At 47.9% G+C, this 17,358-nt stretch overlaps 1 protein-coding gene across 8 annotated transcripts in view; it reads right to left on the bottom strand.

The window, feature by feature from the left end:
• MINK1 (misshapen like kinase 1) overlaps positions 1 to 17,358 on the bottom strand; it is a 965,829-nt gene that overhangs the window by 156,685 nt on the left and 791,786 nt on the right. For 7 of the 8 annotated variants that reach the window (XM_085637899.1, XM_085637895.1, XM_085637898.1 and 4 more), the window contains 2 exons: positions 15,535 to 15,649; positions 3,104 to 3,244 (listed from right to left, as the gene is read on the bottom strand). In XM_085637899.1, coding sequence (XP_085494025.1) covers positions 3,104 to 3,244; positions 15,535 to 15,649 — 256 coding nt within the window. The remainder of the gene's footprint in view (positions 1 to 3,103; positions 3,245 to 15,534; positions 15,650 to 17,358) is intronic. The other variant, XM_085637897.1, reaches the window with a different exon arrangement.

Raw genomic sequence — 17,358 nt, 5'->3', positions numbered from 1 at the left:
TCCAAAAGGTCAATCTGAAGTAAAAATGAGCAGAGTACACAGGATTCCCTGCAGCGTGGTATACGTGGGCGAAGATCGGACTGTTGGTGCTTGCGGGGAGGATAGAATTCTGGGCCTCTCCACCTAACTGGCTGGAGTTTGGATTATAAAATGAGGTGAATTGGCTACATGTAGTCTATGATTCTTTAAAAAAAAAATTGATGCCAGTTGCTGTATTGGAATACTGCTTTGTTAATATTGACTACGAAAGGTTAACAGACTGGCGTCTGGGAATAACTCAAGCATGTGAACCTAGTAGAGAAATATTATTCTCTAGGATTCCAAAGGTAACATTTTTGCACTAATGCCCGTCTCTGAATATTCCTTGTTATTAACTCTAAGGAAGGACAGCCTTGTTTCTATCAAATCAGAAGTGCTACTTGTCCTTCGTCATAATAAAGACCACTGTCATTACTACTGACTCAAACGAGTCTGTTAAAATGAATAGATATTTTCTTTTTACACACTGGCATAATGAAGAGTTACAATGAATGATGAATAAGAAGGGTAAATGGCACTGCATTAATTGGGGACATTTAAACGATTCTTAGTTTTATACAAGACCCGAGAGTGCATTTGCAAACTGTTGTATATATAGTTTGAGTTTGAATTCTATGTCATGTAATTTGCATGAATGAGTGTAAAATACTCACATGAGATCAAAATTCAATATTTGCCCTAACGAATGATAAACTGTTGCATGATTAACAAAGAGCTGACTTAGAAAAGAATGACAAACAGATAAAAAGGAGAAACAAAAGTTGAATTTCACAATGAAGTATTCTGGATAATTAACTGTATTTCTGAGCGGTGATTTTTGTAGGCTTAACCACTACTAGTACCTTACTAGATTCTGGGGAGAAATTAAGCTCCTCTTAAAAATCTAATAATGACATTCCTAACCTATAATGGTAATAATCTTCCGCTCTGCCTGTTTTTCTGATGTGCCACCCTGAGTAAGCCCATTTGAGGGAGAAACAGGTTGACAAAAAAGCAATAGCTAAGCCTTACTAATACATTTCAAAAAGCTGAAATAAAGTGCATTCAACATTTGTAGTCTGTTGGGCATGGAATGCTTTGCTCACTACAGTTTTCCAAGTGTATGTAGGGGAAGTAGATGCAAAACTCCATGGTAAAGGCAGATCTAACCTCTTTAAAAGCTGATGCTGTTGGAGGTAAGGAATGCTTAAAGCTCTAATTCTTTATTACATGCTCATCTAAGGAGTATTGCATAGGACTGGCCACTGGGCAGTTACAGTCACCTTGGACAACAAGGACAGATATTCAAAGCGTTACATTCACGCTACTCTGTCGTCTCGCTGGGTTCAGTAGGCCCCACATACAGTGAATGTGAAGGGGTAAAAAACATTTAAGATTCTCTAAAACTGGAGCCTAGTACAAATTTCCACCTGTTTTGAAGCCAAGCCTTTTAGAGAATTTTCTGAAAGGCTGTCACAGCTGGCATTCCCCAAGTACAGGACATTCTTATAATGAAGGTGCTTTGCTCTCAGTGCGGAATGAGTCACTTTGCTTGTCATGTGTGTCGCTGGATATTCTTGCAAGGATTGAAGACTGTTTCTACTGCCTTCTGCACTCCCAGAAAAAACAAAGAGCGCATAGATATAACACACCGCTTTCCCCAAGCACAGACAAGGAATCTACTGCAGGTTTCAAGCTTTACATGCTTGGTCCCACAATGCTTCTATTCCAGGTCAGATTTATGACACACAAAATTATTATATCTGTTTCCATTTCAAAGGTTAATACCCCACAACTACTGGGCTCCAAAAATCCAAACCTAGCTCCCCGCTCTTCTTTCCCTACAGGTAATCCCATTTGAAACCTTCCTACTAAGATGGCCTTAGAGTCACTGTTTGCAAGTAGATTTCAGATTTTTTCCACTCTTAGTCCCAGATGTAAGTGAACATTTTACCCAAAGCCTCCGGACTACTTGAATTGGGCAGTGTATTTGCAACAACTCCCTTTCATTGGCTAGTGGGCGGTGACTGATGCGGGTCACTACTCTGTGCTGCTCATCTGGGCAACACTCTGTGGACAGATTCTGAATTGGACTCTTTGTCTCAATGACCACGAGGCCACTGGCTATTCTAATTCTCTCTCTAGGACATGTGAAGAGCTTTCTGCAGCCCTTCACCACCAGAGCCCAAGTGCATGCATCCATTTAGCAAAGAGGTGAGAGGGAAATATTAGGTGAGAAATATCAAATATTTGGATTTGCAGCACATAGGAAATTCACTCCAGCATCCGCACACAATCTCAAACTATCAATTTTAAAACTCCGTCCGAGTCTGCCCTTTCAGGATGTTCATAGGATTGGGGGGCAGACCATGATTCATAAACTAACATGACTAAAACAGGGGCCAATACATCTATGGAAATCCCTCTGCAATCGCCTCCCACTCAAGACGTGAGTTGCCGTCGGCACTCTTAATGCACAGCACGGCTACAATGAACACACAGGCTCAGAGCTGGCTTCTACAGACAAAGCACAGAAATGACAAGCTCTTGAACATGGGCCTCTGCCCAGTGAGTCACAGTCCTCATCTGAGGTCTGAGCACCATTGGTCCCACTAGCTCAAGGATACACTGGCGAGTTACAGGCACTCACTGGTGCAAGTCCCCTTTTCTAGCGGTCTACAACTTTCCATGGAAGAGTAGTTCACATGGGAAGACAGCGGTGGGCCAATATCTGTAAGAACAATAGTCTCAGTGCGGCTTTCTTGTTCATATATTACTCTGGATGACTAAGAAGAATCGAGGAAAGAAATCTCCTGTGTGGATGTATTTCAAGGATAGTAACATGTCAGGTCTGAATGCAGTCCCAATGCCTTAGACCGAAAGTCTGCCCCCAAACTGCTGTTCACTGCGCTTAGTAACTTGACTTCCTAGCGAACGCCAGCAAGGCCCAGAGAGGCACCACTTCTTCCCATGGAACCTCAAACCCTAGAGTAAACACACCATCTTTCAATGCACTAGGGTGACAGTCGGACAGTGCATGAGAGGACAGGGAGAAGGGACAGACCGTGGAGCACTGCATCCTTACATCAGTCCCGCTGCCATCTTTGGCTGGAGAAGTGTTCGTTCCCTTGGGATCTGTGGGGGAGTGACTTGGCTGCACCACGTCAGGCAGGTTGGTGTAACCATTACTGTCCGCGTGTAGGAGGCTGCGTTCCTCCTCTGGTGTCTGAGGAAGAAAACCACAACAAGAGTCACTAGAGCGGCATGCAGCACACGTTCACACCCACACAGCTTGGCGGCATACGCAAGCGAAGCGCTTTGTTCATGCATGTACTTTAGAGCTAGATGTCCACTCTTGTGACCCAAGGAATAAGGCTGCCTTTGGTGCTGTATTGGAGCATCCATTCAGTTTACATTCCAACCCCCTGTGGAGACAGGTGGGGCTGCTGGGACAACAAGCCCTCCCAAGAATGACTAGTCTGCATGGCAGACACTGCTGGCTTTCTACTGCTTTAGTGCTTTAGGAATGAAACAACATCCACAAGGCATGCAAGCAGCATTTAGGACATAAAAAAAACTTAGCAAGAGCGGGGAAAAGAAACTTATAGGCCATTTGGCTGCCATCCCGATATTAACAACTGTTGATATTGCAAATCCATAGCAGCAATGTAGGAAGTGAGACTCTAAAATAAAAATCTGGCCACCAATGGATGCCCCACAGAGCACAGGAGGAAAAAGGCACCAATCATGCTTCAAACTACAATCAAAAATTAACATTTTGCATTACCTTTTTGTTGGTCATAACATTTGAGATTTGTAGCTGCTTTGATTTAACCATACAACCTTTAATATTCTGTGTCTCTGTAACATAACTTTGAGGCTCTCAAAATAATTAGCAATATTTGTACTTTTTAGGTCTGGGCTACAGACCGCATTAGCTGTCTACTGGCTTAACCTAGGTCCCCTATATCGAGGATATAGGACACATATCTTCTGTCTGTCTATCTATCTATCTATACACACATGCACACGCACACACCTATGTAGAAAAGGAGCTTGAGGCAAGCCTCTTGCTCATGATCGGACGGCTGTGTTGTCCATCTCACTTACCTGGTCCTCAGTCGAAGGCTTTCCTCCTTTCCGTTGCACCTGTATTTTATTAAATGTTTTTTTCCCCTAATATTCCACTCGAAGATGGGTGGCAGCCATCTTGTAACAGTAAAGTGAGAAAAAAAGCAAACGAACAAAATGTAGGTCATGATGCAAGTGCTCACATGGGCATATGCATCATGGCGTGAGTGTCAACGCATGGACACGCAAACGCAAGTGTCACGACACATGCAGCTATTAAAAGGAAACCCATTCCAAAATTGCCAGACTTTGTGTGTGCATGAGTTATGACACATGTGTTTGCATGTCACTGTAAACACGCATTGGCAAAGGGAACAACTTGGCCATTTAAAGTCGAGACCCATGATGCTTAGTCAGAATAATGGTTGCATTTACTCTAAAAAACACACTTGACCAACAATGTCTCATGACTTGAAAGCAAGCTACCACTGGAGCTGGAGGAAAAAGCATGAAAGTGAGTTCACTTGTAGGAGTAAATTGAAGATTCAATACCATTATAGGACAGAAAAAATACACCCCTGCTAGTGAAAATGCAAATAACGAGATCATTTTAATGGGATGAGAAGAGCAAAAGTGTTTGTGTACAATAACACTCTCTCAAGCACCTAGAAGCGGCTCCCTAGGTTAGATTAAACACAGCTGGTATATGCCAGGAAATGGGTGAGGCAGACAGAAATATTTCATTGTCTAAAGGGTTCTATCCTGTGGGTATTTTGTTCAATGAACTGACACCCTCCTGTGGGTAAACCATGCACACTCTCTGATAAGAAGAACAGTGTTTGGAGGTCATGCTGGATCAGAAGACTGAACCCCTATCTAACAGACCCCAGCCATGCTGCAAAAGCCCCTTGAGGTTCCTGCTGCTTATGCCAGATTGCACAAAGGCCTCAACAGCTCAAAAGGCACTTAACATTTCAGATGACAAAGGTACCCTGAGCCAGAGGAAGGTAAATCTGTATCACAGCATTCTCTGTATCACGTCACAGCATTCTCTGTATCACGTCACAGCATTCTCTGTATCACGTCACAGCATTCTCTGTATCACGGCACAGCATTCTCTGTATCACGGCACAGCATTCTCTGCATCACGGCACAGCATTCTCTGCATCACGGCACAGCATTCTCTGCATCACGGCACAGCATTCTCTGCATCACGGCACAGCATTCTCTGCATCACAGCACAGCATTCTCTGCATCACAGCACAGCATTCTCTGTATCACAGCATTCTCTGCATCACAGCACATCATTCTCTGCATCACAGCACATCATTCTCTGCATCACAGCATTCTATGTATCACAGCACAACATTTTATGCATCTGTCAGCGAGTCCCAGAAACAGAGGCGCCTTATGACAAATCCCTCGCTGACGGACCCTTTACACCTTCTATGCAGGGTGCTGGCGGTCCCTTTAACGTGGACTGGCTCGCCGCAACTACGGAAACGCCTCCAACGACGTCACAGACATCGGGCCAATCAGAGACCAACAAACACCCTAAGGCGGAAGTCGGGACAGACGGCGGCGCGCAAGCCCGAGGAGGAGAGTTCGGAGAAGGAGAGAGCGGAGCGAAGAAGACGGAGAGCGAGGAGAAGAGAGGAGAACGAGATTCGGTGGTCGAACGGAGAGGAGTGGAGAGAGCTGCAGAGCCAGGAGGCCAACTTCACCACGTCTCGCCCCGCCACGCGCCTGGAGGAGCGTGGCTGGGAAAGGTACAGGGCCGGGTCCTGGGCTTCTTAACCACACGGGGAGGGAGAAAGGGGTGGGAATTCTTTGTGGGGAGGTCACACGGGTTGTGGAGGTTTACTTTTGATTTCTCTGTGTCAGGAGAGCCCCCACTCACCTAATTGTTCTGGTCCCACGTGTGCTGTTTGGTGAAGGAACCCCGGTGACTCCTCACTCCCCTTTCCCCCTCAACTCGTAGTAGGAGAGAAGGGTCCCCTACAATATTGGTGTTTTCCCTTCCTTACATATCCCACGGAGGCCTCCCGCAGACACCGACTTCCGAAGAGAGGAGAAGAGGGCGACCAGACAACCCCAAGAGACGAAGAAGAGAAGAACCGCAAAAGACACTGTCCCAGCGTATTTGAAATTAACCCTTAATACAGTTACGTCGCCTCGTGGTATCCTTGCTATACTAAGGCGGAGTACAGCGCCTAGGCGACAGTATCACAGCACAGCATTCTATGTATCACACCACAATATTCTCTGTATCACACCACAGCATTCTCAGAATCACAGCACAGCATTCTCTGTATCACAGCACAGAATTCTCTGTATCACGGCACAGCATTCTCTGTATCACAGCACAGTATTCTCTGTATCACAGCACGGAATTCTCTGTCTCACACCACAGCATTCTATGTATCACAGCAATGCATTCTCTGCATCACAGCACAGCATTCTCTGCATCACAGCACACCATTCTCTGCATCACAGCACACCATTCTCTGCATCACAGCACACCATTCTCTGCATCACAGCACAGCATTCTCTGCATCACAGCACAGCAGTCTCTGCATCACAGCACAGCAGTCTCTGCATCACAGCACAGCATTCTCTGTACACCAGCACAGAATTCTCTGTATCACGGCACAGCATTCTCTGTATCACAGCACAGTATTCTCTGTATCACAGCACAGAATTCTCTGTCTCACACCACAGCATTCTATGTATCACAGCAAAGCATTCTCTGCATCACAGCACAGCATTCTCTGCATCACAGCACACCATTCTCTACATCACAGCACACCATTCTCTGCATCACAGCACAGCATTCTCTGCATCACAGCACAGCAGTCTCTGCATCACAGCACAGCATTCTCTGCATCACAGCACAGCATTCTCTGTATCACAGCATTCTCTGTATCACAGCACAACATTCTCTGTATCACAGCACAACATTCTCTGTATCACAGCACAGCATTCTCTGTATCACAGCACAGAATTCAACAAAGGTTGATCCCTTTTTAGGAGTTCCTTGTGCAGTGCGGGCCTGCTGGTCTGTTCAATAAGGAGCAGAACACAAGTGTCTGGTTTAGGGAATACACCGAAATAAGACAGAATTATGATTCACACTAGACATCTATCGATGAAGAGGGCAGCATGGAACACATCCATATGTGTTGGGAGAAATCTGAAGCAGTGCTTCAAAAGTCACTCTTTTAGGGGGTGGGGGGTAAAACAGCAAGAGGAAACCTCTGCAAAGGAGAGGTGATGGTAACCTCACGCTGGATTATAAAGAGTCCATGTGGGGAGTATATTTTATACATATTGGGAAGTACTATGTGGAGAAAACATCACAAATCTTTAAGTGCAGGTATCACAGAAACCTAGACAGGAAGGACAAAACAACAGGAGGATCACACCATTCTGGCAGGAATCAGGAATGGTGAAATCTGGGGACGGGATATGTGGACAGTTGGTGAACTTTCACCTCTACTGGATACAACAAAGTAAGTGTACTACCCAGACTGCAAGAAGTGGTGCTGCAGCTCATCAACTAACATCCCACCCGACAGTCCAAACGCTCCTGGTGTACTGCACCACTTGCCATCCTTTGCTGTTCTTTATGTCCTTCACTACATGTCTCAGGCTCTCTTCATGATGGGAAAAGTCAATCATCTCTATGTGACCGATGCATGTCTCAGGCTCTCTACGTGATGGGAGATCACAAGCATCTGCCTGTGAACCATGCATGTCTCAGGCTCTCTACGTGATGGGAGATTTCAATCATCTGCCTGTGAACCATGCACGTCTCAAGCTCACTACGTGATGGGAGATTTCAATCAAATGCCTGTGAACCACGCATGTCTCAGGCTCACTACGTGATGGGAGGTTTCAATCATCTGCCTGTGAACCATGCATGTCTCAGGCTCACTACGTGATGGGAGATTTCAATCATCTGGGAGTGAAACATGCACGTCTCAGGCACTGTACGAGATGGGATATCTCAATCATCTGTGTGTGACCAATGCAGGTCTCAGGCTCTCTACGTGATGGGAGATCTCAATCATCTGGGAGTGAAACATGCACGTCTCAGGCACTGTACGAGATGGGCGAGCTCAATCATCTACCTGAGAACAATGAACGTCTCAGGCTCTCTACGTGACAGGACATGTCAATCATCTGTACGAGAACAATGCAGGTATCAAACTGTCTACGTGGCGGCCGATCTCAACCATCTGCCTGAGAACCATGCAGGTCTCAGGCGCTCTACCTGATAGGAGGTCTCAATCATCTGTGTGTGAACCATGCACGTCTCAGGCTCTCAACGAGATGGGAGATCTCAATTGTGTGTGTGAACCATGCATGTCTCAGGCTCTCTATGAGATGGGCGACCTCAATCATCTACCCGAGAACAATGAACGTCTCAGGATCTCTATGTGACAGTACAAGTCAATCATCCATACAAGAACAATGCAGGTATCAAACTCTCTACGTGGCGGCCGATCTCAATCATCTGTGTGTGAACGATGCATGTCTCAGGCTCTCTGTGTGGTGGGAGATCGCAATCATCTGTGTGTGAACCATGCATTATTCAGGGTGTAAACGTGATGGGAGATGTCAATCATGTGTGCATGACTGATGCACGTCTCAGGCTCTCTACATGATGGGAGATCTTAATCATCTGCCTGTGAACCATGCAGGTCTCAGGCTCTCTACCTGATGGGAGATCTCAATCATCTGCTTGTGAACCATGCATGAATCAGGCTCTCCACGTGATGGGAGATCTCAATCATCTGCCGGTGAACCATGCATGAATCAGGTTCTCCACGTGATGGGAGATTTCAATCATCTGCCTGTGAACCATGCACGTCTCAGGCTCTCCACGTGATGGGAGATCTCAATCATCTGTGTGTGAATCATGCAGTTCTCAGGCTCTCTACGTGATGGGAGATCTCAATCGTGTGTGTGAACCATGCATGTCTCAGGCTCTCGACGTGATGGGAGATCTCAATCATCTGCCTGTGAACCATGCACATCTCAGGCTCTCCACGTGATGGGAGATTTCAATCATCTGCCTGTGAACCATGCATGAATCAGGTTCTCCACGTGATGGGAGATCTGAATCATCTGCCTGTGAACCATGCAGGTCTCAGGCTCTCTACCTGATGGGAGATCTCAATCGTGTGTGTGAACCATGCATGTCTCAGGCTCTCGACGTGATGGGAGATCTCAATCATCTGTTTGTGAACCATGCATGTCTCAGGCTCTCTACGTGATGGGAAATCTCAATCATCTGCCTGAGAACAATGAACGTCTCAGGCTCTGTACATGATGGGAGATCTCAATCATCTGCCTGAGAACGATGCATGTCTCAGGCTCTTTACGTGATGGGAGATCTCAATCATCTGCCTGTGAACCATGCATGTCTCAGGCTCTCTACGTGATGGGAGATTTCAATCATCTCTGTGTGAACCATGCACGTCTCAGGCTCTCTACGTGATTGGAGATCTGAATCATCTGCCTGAGAACGATGCATGTCTCAGGCTCTTTACGTGATGGGAGATCTCAATTATCTGTGTGAGACCGATGCACGTCTCAGGCTCTCTACGTGATGGGAGAGCTCAATCCTCTGCCTGTGAACCATGCACGTCTCAGGCTCTTTACGTGATGGGAGATCTCAATCATCTGTGTGTGAACCATGCATGTCTCAGGCTCTCTATGTGATGGGAGATCTCAATCATCTGCCCGTGAACCATGCACGTCTCAGGCTCTCTACGTGATGGGAGATCTCAGTCATCTGTGTGTGAACCATGCACGTCTCAGGCTCTCCACGTGATGGGAGATTTCAATCATCTGCCTGAGAACCATGCACGTCTCAGGCTCTCTACGTGATGAGAGATCTCAATCATCTGCCTGTGAACCATGCACGTCTCAGGCTCTCTACGTGATGGGAGATCTCAGTCATCTGTGTGTGAACCATGCATGTCTCAGGCTCTCTATGAGATGGGAGATCTCAATCATCTGCCTGTGAACCATGCACGTCTCAGGCTCTCCTCGTGATGGGAGATCTCAATCATCTGCCTGTGAACCATGCATGAATCAGCCTCTCTACGTGATGGGAGATCTCAATCATCTGTGTGTGAACCATGCATGTCTCAGGCTCTCTATGAGATGGGAGATCTCAATCATCTGCCTGTGAACCATGCACGTCTCAGGCTCTCCACGTGATGAGAGATTTCAATCATCTGCCTGTGAACCATGCACGTCTCAGACTCTCTACGTGATGGGATATCTCAATCATCTGTGTGTGACCGATGCATGTCTCAGGCTCTCTACATGATGGGAGATCTCAATCGTGTGTGTGAACCATGCATGTCTCAGGCTCTCTACGTGATGGGAGATCTCAATCATCTGTGTGGGAACCATGCATGTCTCAGGCTCTCTACGTGATGGGAGATCTCAATCATCTGTGTGTGAACCATGCATGTCTCAGGCTCTCTACGTGATGGGAGATCTCAATCATCTGCTTGAGAACAATGAATGTCTCAGGCTCTCTATGTGACATGAGATGTCAATCATCTGTATGAGAACAATGCAGGTATCAAACTCTCTGCGTAGCGGCCGATCTCAACCATCTGCCTGAGAACCATGCAGGTCTCAGGCTCTCTACCTGATGGGAGGTCTCAATCATCTGTGTGTGATCGATGCATGTCTCAGGCTCTCTATGTGATGGGAGATCTCAATAGTGTGTGTGAACCATGCATGTCTCAGGCTCTCTACGAGAGGGGCGACCTCAATCATCTACCTGAGAACAATGAACGTCTCAGGCTCTCTATGTGACAGGACATCTCAATCATCTGTACGAGAACAATGCAGGTAACAAACTCTCTGCGTGGCGGCCGATCTCAACCATCTGTGTGTGAACCATGCACGTCTCAGGCTCTCCACGTGATGGGAGATTTCAATCATCTGCCTGTGAACCATGCACGTCTCAGGCTCTCCACGTGATGGGAGATCTCAATCATCTGCCTGTGAACCATGCACGTCTCAGGCTCTCTACGTGATGGGAGATCTCAATCGTGTGTGTGAACCATGCACGTATCAGGCTATCTACGTGGCGGCCGATCTCAATCATCTGCCTGTGAACCATGCATGTCTCAGGCTCTCTACGTGATGGGAGATCTCAATCATCTGTGTGTGAACCATGCATGTCTCAGGCTCACTACGTGATGGGAGATCTCAATCATCTGCCTGTGAACCATGCACGTCTCAGACTCTCCACGTGATGGGAGATCTCAATCATCTGCCGGTGAACCATGCATGTCTCAGGCTCTCTACGTGATGGGAGATCTCAATCATCTGCCTGTGAACCATGCACATCTCAGGCTCTCCACGTGATGGGAGATTTCAATCATCTGCCTGTGAGCCATGCATGAATCAGGTTCTCCACGTGATGGGAGATCTCAATCATCTGCCTGTGAACCATGCATGTCTCAGGCTCTCTACATGATGGGAGATCTCAATCGTGTGTGTGAACCATGCATGTCTCAGGCTCTCTACGTGATGGGAGATCTCAATCATCTGTGTGTGAACCATGCATGTCTCAGGCTCTCTACGTGATGGGAAATCTCAATCATCTGCCTGAGAACAATGAACGTCTCAGGCTCTGTACATGATGGGAGATCTCAATCATCCGCCTGAGAACGATGCATGTCTCAGGCTTTTTACGTGATGGGAGAGCTCAATCCTCTGCCTGTGAACCATGCATGTCTCAGGCTCTCTACGTGATGGGAGATTTCAATCATCTCTGTGTGAACCATGCACGTCTCAGGCTCTCTACGTGATGGGAGATCTCAATCACCTGCCTGAGAACGATGCATGTCTCAGGCTCTCTACGTGATGGGAGAGCTCAATCCTCTGCCTGTGAACCATGCATGTCTCAGGCTCTTTACGTGATGGGAGATCTCAATCATCTGTGTGTGAACCATGCATGTCTCAGGCTCTCTACGTGATAGGAGATCTCAGTCATCTGCCTGAGAACCATGCACGTCTCAGGCTCTCCACGTGATGGGAGATTTCAATCATCTGCCTGAGAACCATGCATGTCTCAGGCTCTCTACGTGATGAGAGATCTCAATCATCTGCCTGTGACCGATGCATGTCTCAGGCTCTCTACGTGATGGGAGATCTCAGTCATCTGTGTGTGAACCATGCATGTCTCAGGCTCTCTACGAGATGGGAGATCTCAATCATCTGCCAGTGAACCATGCACGTCTCAGGCTCTCCACGTGATGGGAGATCTCAATCATCTGCCTGTGAACCATGCACGTCTCAGGCTCTCCATGTGATGGGAGATCTCAATCATCTGTGTGTGACCGATGCATGTCTCAGGCTCTCTACATGACGGGAGATCTCAATCGTGTGTGTGAACCATGCATGTCTCAGGCTCTCTACGTGATGGGAGATCTCAATCATCTGTGTGTGAACCATGCATGTCTCAGGCTCTCTACGAGAGGGGCGACCTCAATCATCTACCTGAGAACAATGAACGTCTCAGGCTCTCTATGTGACAGGACATCTCAATCATCTGTACGAGAACAATGCAGGTAACAAACTCTCTGCGTGGCGGCCGATCTCAACCATCTGTCTGTGACCGATGCATGTCTCAGGCTCTCTGTGTGATGGGAGATCGCAATCATCTGTGTGTGAACCATGCACATCTCAGGCTCTCCACGTGATGGGAGATTTCAATCATCTGCCTGTGAACCATGCATGAATCAGGTTCTCCACGTGATGGGAGATTTCAATCATCTGCCTGTGAACCATGCACGTCTCAGGCTCTCTACGTGATGAGAGATCTCAATCATCTGCCTGTGAACCATGCATGTCTCAGGCTCTCTACGTGATGGGAGGTCTCAATCATCTGTGTGTGACCGATGCATGTCTCAGGCTCTCTACATGATGGGAGATCTCAATCGTGTGTGTGAACCATGCATGTCTCAGGCTCTCGACGTGATGGGAGATCTCAATCATCTGTGTTTGAACCATGCATGTCTCAGGCTCTCTACGTGATGGGAAATCTCAATCATCTGCCTGAGAACAATGAACGTCTCAGGCTCTGTACATGATGGGAGATCTCAATCATCTGCCTGAGAACGATGCATGTCTCAGGCTCTTTACGTGATGGGAGAGCTCAATCCTCTGCCTGTGAACCATGCATGTCTCAGGCTCTCTACGTGATGGGAGATTTCAATCATCTCTGTGTGAACCATGTACGTCTCAGGCTCTCTACGTGATGGGAGATCTCAATCATCTGCCTGAGAACGATGCATGTCTCAGGCTCTCTACCTGATGGGAGAGCTCAATCCTCTGCCTGTGAACCATGCATGTCTCAGGCTCTTTACGTGATGGGAGATCTCAATCATCTGCCTGTGAACCATGCATGTCTCAGGCTCTCTACGAGATGGGCGACCTCAATCATCTACCTGAGAACAATGAACGTCTCAGGCACTCTACGTGACAGGACATGTCAATCATCTGTACGATAACAATGCAGGTATCAAACTCTCTACGTGGCGGCCGATCTCAATCATCTGCCTGAGAACCATACGTGATGGGAGATCTCAATCGTGTGTGTGAACCATGCATGTCTCCGGCTCTCTATGTGATGGGAGATCTCAACCATCTGCCTGAGAACCATGCAGGTCTCAGGCTCTCTACCTGATGGGAGGTCTCAATCATCTCTGTGTGAACCATGCATGTCTCAGGCTCTCTACGTGATGGGAGATCTCAGCCATCTGCCTGAGAACCATGCACGTCTCAGGCTCTCTACATGATGGGAGATCTCAGTCATCTGCCTGAGAACCATGCATGTCTCAGGCTCTCTACGTGGCAGCCGATCTCAATCATCTGCCTGTGAACCATGCATGTCTCAGGCTCTCTACGTGATGGGAGATCTCAGTCATCTGCCTGAGAACCATGCACGTCTCAGGCTCTCCACGTGATGGGAGATTTCAATCATCTGCCTGTGAACTATGCATGTCTCAGGTTCTTTACGTGATGGGAGAGCTCAATCATCTGTGTGTGAAACATGCATGTCTCATGCTCTCTACGAGATTGGCGACCTCAATCATCTACCTGAGAACAATGAACGTCTCAGGCACTCTACGTGACAGGACATGTCAATCATCTGTACGAGAACAATGCAGGTATCAAACTCTCTACGTGGCGGCCGATCTCAACCATCTGCCTGAGAACCATACGTGATGGGAGATCTCAATCGTGTGTGTGAACCATGCATGTCTCCGGCTCTCTACGTGATGGGAGATCGCAATCATCTGTGTAAGAACCATGCACGTCTCAGGCTCTCCACGTGATGGGAGATCTCAATCATCTGCCTGTGAACATGCATGAATCAGGCTCTCTACATGATGGGAGATCTCAGTCATCTGCCTGAGAACCATGCACGTCTCAGGCTCTCTACGCGATGGGAGATCTCAACCATCTGCCTGAGAACCATGCAGGTCTCAGGCTCTCTACCTGATGGGAGGTCTCAATCACCTCTGTGTGAACCATGCATGTCTCAGGCTCTCCACGTGATGGGAGATCACAATCATCTGTGTGTGAACCATGCATGTCTCAGGCTCTTTACGTGATGGGAGATGTCAATCGTGTGTGTGAACCATGCACGTCTCAGGCTCTCCACGTGATGGGAGATCGCAATCATCTGTGTGTGAACCATGCATGTCTCAGGCTCTTTACGTGATGGGAGATGTCAATCATGTGTGTGTGACCGATGCATGTCTCAGGCTCTCTACGTGATGGGAGATCTCAATCATCTGTGTGTGAACCATGCATGTCTCAGGCTCACTACGTGATGGGAGATCTCAATCATCTGCCTGTGAACCATGCACGTCTCAGGCTCTCCACGTGATGGAGATCGCAATCATCTGTGTGTGAACCATGCACGTCTCAGGCTCTCCACGTGATGGGAGATCGCAATCATCTGTGTGTGAACCATGCATGTCTCAGGCTCTCTACGTGATGGGAGGTCTCAATCATCTGCCTGTGAACCATGCACGTCTCAGGCTCTACATGATGGGAGATCTCAAGAAGCTGCCAGTGAGTGCTGCATTCCTTAAGGATGGAGCGCATTAGGGTTCTATATTGTACATCTAAATGAAGCAATAGAACCTTCTGGGCATCATTTCCTTTTTAGCACTTCCAGTTCGCTCTGGTCACCGCTGAGGCCGCTCCAGTCCATATAACAATTCACTTCTGTCCTCTGTAGGAAAGCCCAGAGCAGCCTCTAACACTCATACAAAGTTCTGATTGTTTTTTTAAGTGTACCCTTTTGGTGCCACCATTGCCTCCTGAAGATGAAACAGTGTAATGACAGAACCGCTGATCTGCTCTTACTATTCATGAGCACTTACTCACCCGTTGGGTTACCTTAGTTCCGTCTCCATAGGAGCTATCTGAGGTGGACACTAACTCCTCCACGTCATGTACCAGCATGGTACTCACACTGTCTGTGTCGCCATCTTTGCAACTCCTGCGAAGTGAAAAAGAAGACATATTAAAAAAAAAGGGGGCTTACGCGCCTGCTGTGCTGTAAGCTTTGTCGGATGGTTTCTCATCATCAAATTCCTCAACACCATTAAATGGAAAATGAATTGTGGGCACCACTCATTCTAACCGCTCGTGCTGTGCAGATTTCAAATGCAGTTGTCTGTTTGGTGCTTGGGTTCACATTGGTACACGTGGAGCTATCGCTTCCAGACCCCCATCGGTAGGGCCATAATCTTATGAACCTAATGCCAACGTGTGATAACATTTTTTTTTAAAAGAATGCCACAAGTTTTCTGGAGGTGTGGGATTCAATTTACGTTTCGGTTCTGAGTTCAGGCGATCAGTTGTGAAGTTGGGAAGCAGCAGCACTGGTAGGTGGGGAGAACCCTCAGCATGCGCAGTGCACCTAGCACACCTACCTACCTTTCCGACGCAAGGCAGATCAGGCGTAGAAGGCTGGACGGCACCCAAGTGAAGACACCAAGCCTTGGAAAGCTACAAAGCACACAGAGGCATCTTCAAAACAAGTCTTCCTCTTAGAGCCTTGTCAGAGGGGGCTGCTTTAGAGTCAGATGCAGCGCATGGAATGGAGGGGCTGCTTTAGAGTCAGATGCAGCGCATGGAATGGAGGGGCTGCTTTAGAGTCAGATGCAGCGCATGGAATGGAGGGGGCTGCTTTAGAGTCAGATGCAGCGCATGGAATGGAGGGGCTGCTTTAGAGTCAGATGCAGCGCATGGAATGGAGGGGGCTGCTTTAGAGTCAGATGCAGCGCATGGAATGGAGGGGGCTGCTTTAGAGTCAGATGCAGCGCATGGAATGAAGGGGCTGCTTTAGAGTCAGATGCAGTGCATGGAATGAAGGGGCTGCTTTAGAGTCAGATGCAGCGCATGGAATGGAGGGGCTGCTTTAGAGTCAGATGCAGCGCATGGAATGAAGGGGCTGCTTTAGAGTCAGATGCAGCGCATGGAATTGAGGGGCTGCTTTAGAGTCAGATGCAGCGCATGGAATGGAGGGGGCTGCTTTAGAGTCAGATGCAGCGCATGGAATGGAGGGGCTGCTTTAGAGTCAGATGCAGTGCATGGAATGAAGGGGCTGCTTTAGAGTCAGATGCAGCGCATGGAATGGAGGGGGCTGCTTTAGAGTCAGATGCAGCGCATGGAATGGAGGGGGCTGCTTTAGAGTCAGATGCAGCGCATGGAATGAAGGGGCTGCTTTAGAGTCAGATGCAGCGCATGGAATTGAGGGGCTGCTTTAGAGTCAGATGCAGCGCATGGAATGGAGGGGGCTGCTTTAGAGTCAGATGCAGCGCATGGAATGGAGGGGCTGCTTTAGAGTCAGATGCAGCGCATGGAATGGAGGGGGCTGCTTTAGAGTCAGATGCAGCGCATGGAATGGAGGGGCTGCTTTAGAGTCAGATGCAGCGCATGGAATGGAGGGGCTGCTTTAGAGTCAGATGCAGCGCATGGAATGGAGGGGCTGCTTTAGAGTCAGATGCAGCGCATGGAATGGAGGGGGCTGCTTTAGAGTCAGATGCAGCGCATGGAATGGAGGGGCTGCTTTAGAGTCAGATGCAGCGCATGGAATGGAGGGGGCTGCTTTAGAGTCAGATGCAGCGCATGGAATGGAGGGGGCTGGTTTAGAGTCAGATGCAGCGCATGGAATGGAGGGGGCTGCTTTAGAGTCAGATGCAG

Source organism: Triturus cristatus, chromosome 12 (assembly GCF_964204655.1).
Source record: "Triturus cristatus chromosome 12, aTriCri1.1, whole genome shotgun sequence".
Lineage (NCBI taxonomy): Eukaryota > Metazoa > Chordata > Amphibia > Caudata > Salamandridae > Triturus > Triturus cristatus.
This window is presented reverse-complemented; position numbering and strand designations above follow the sequence as displayed.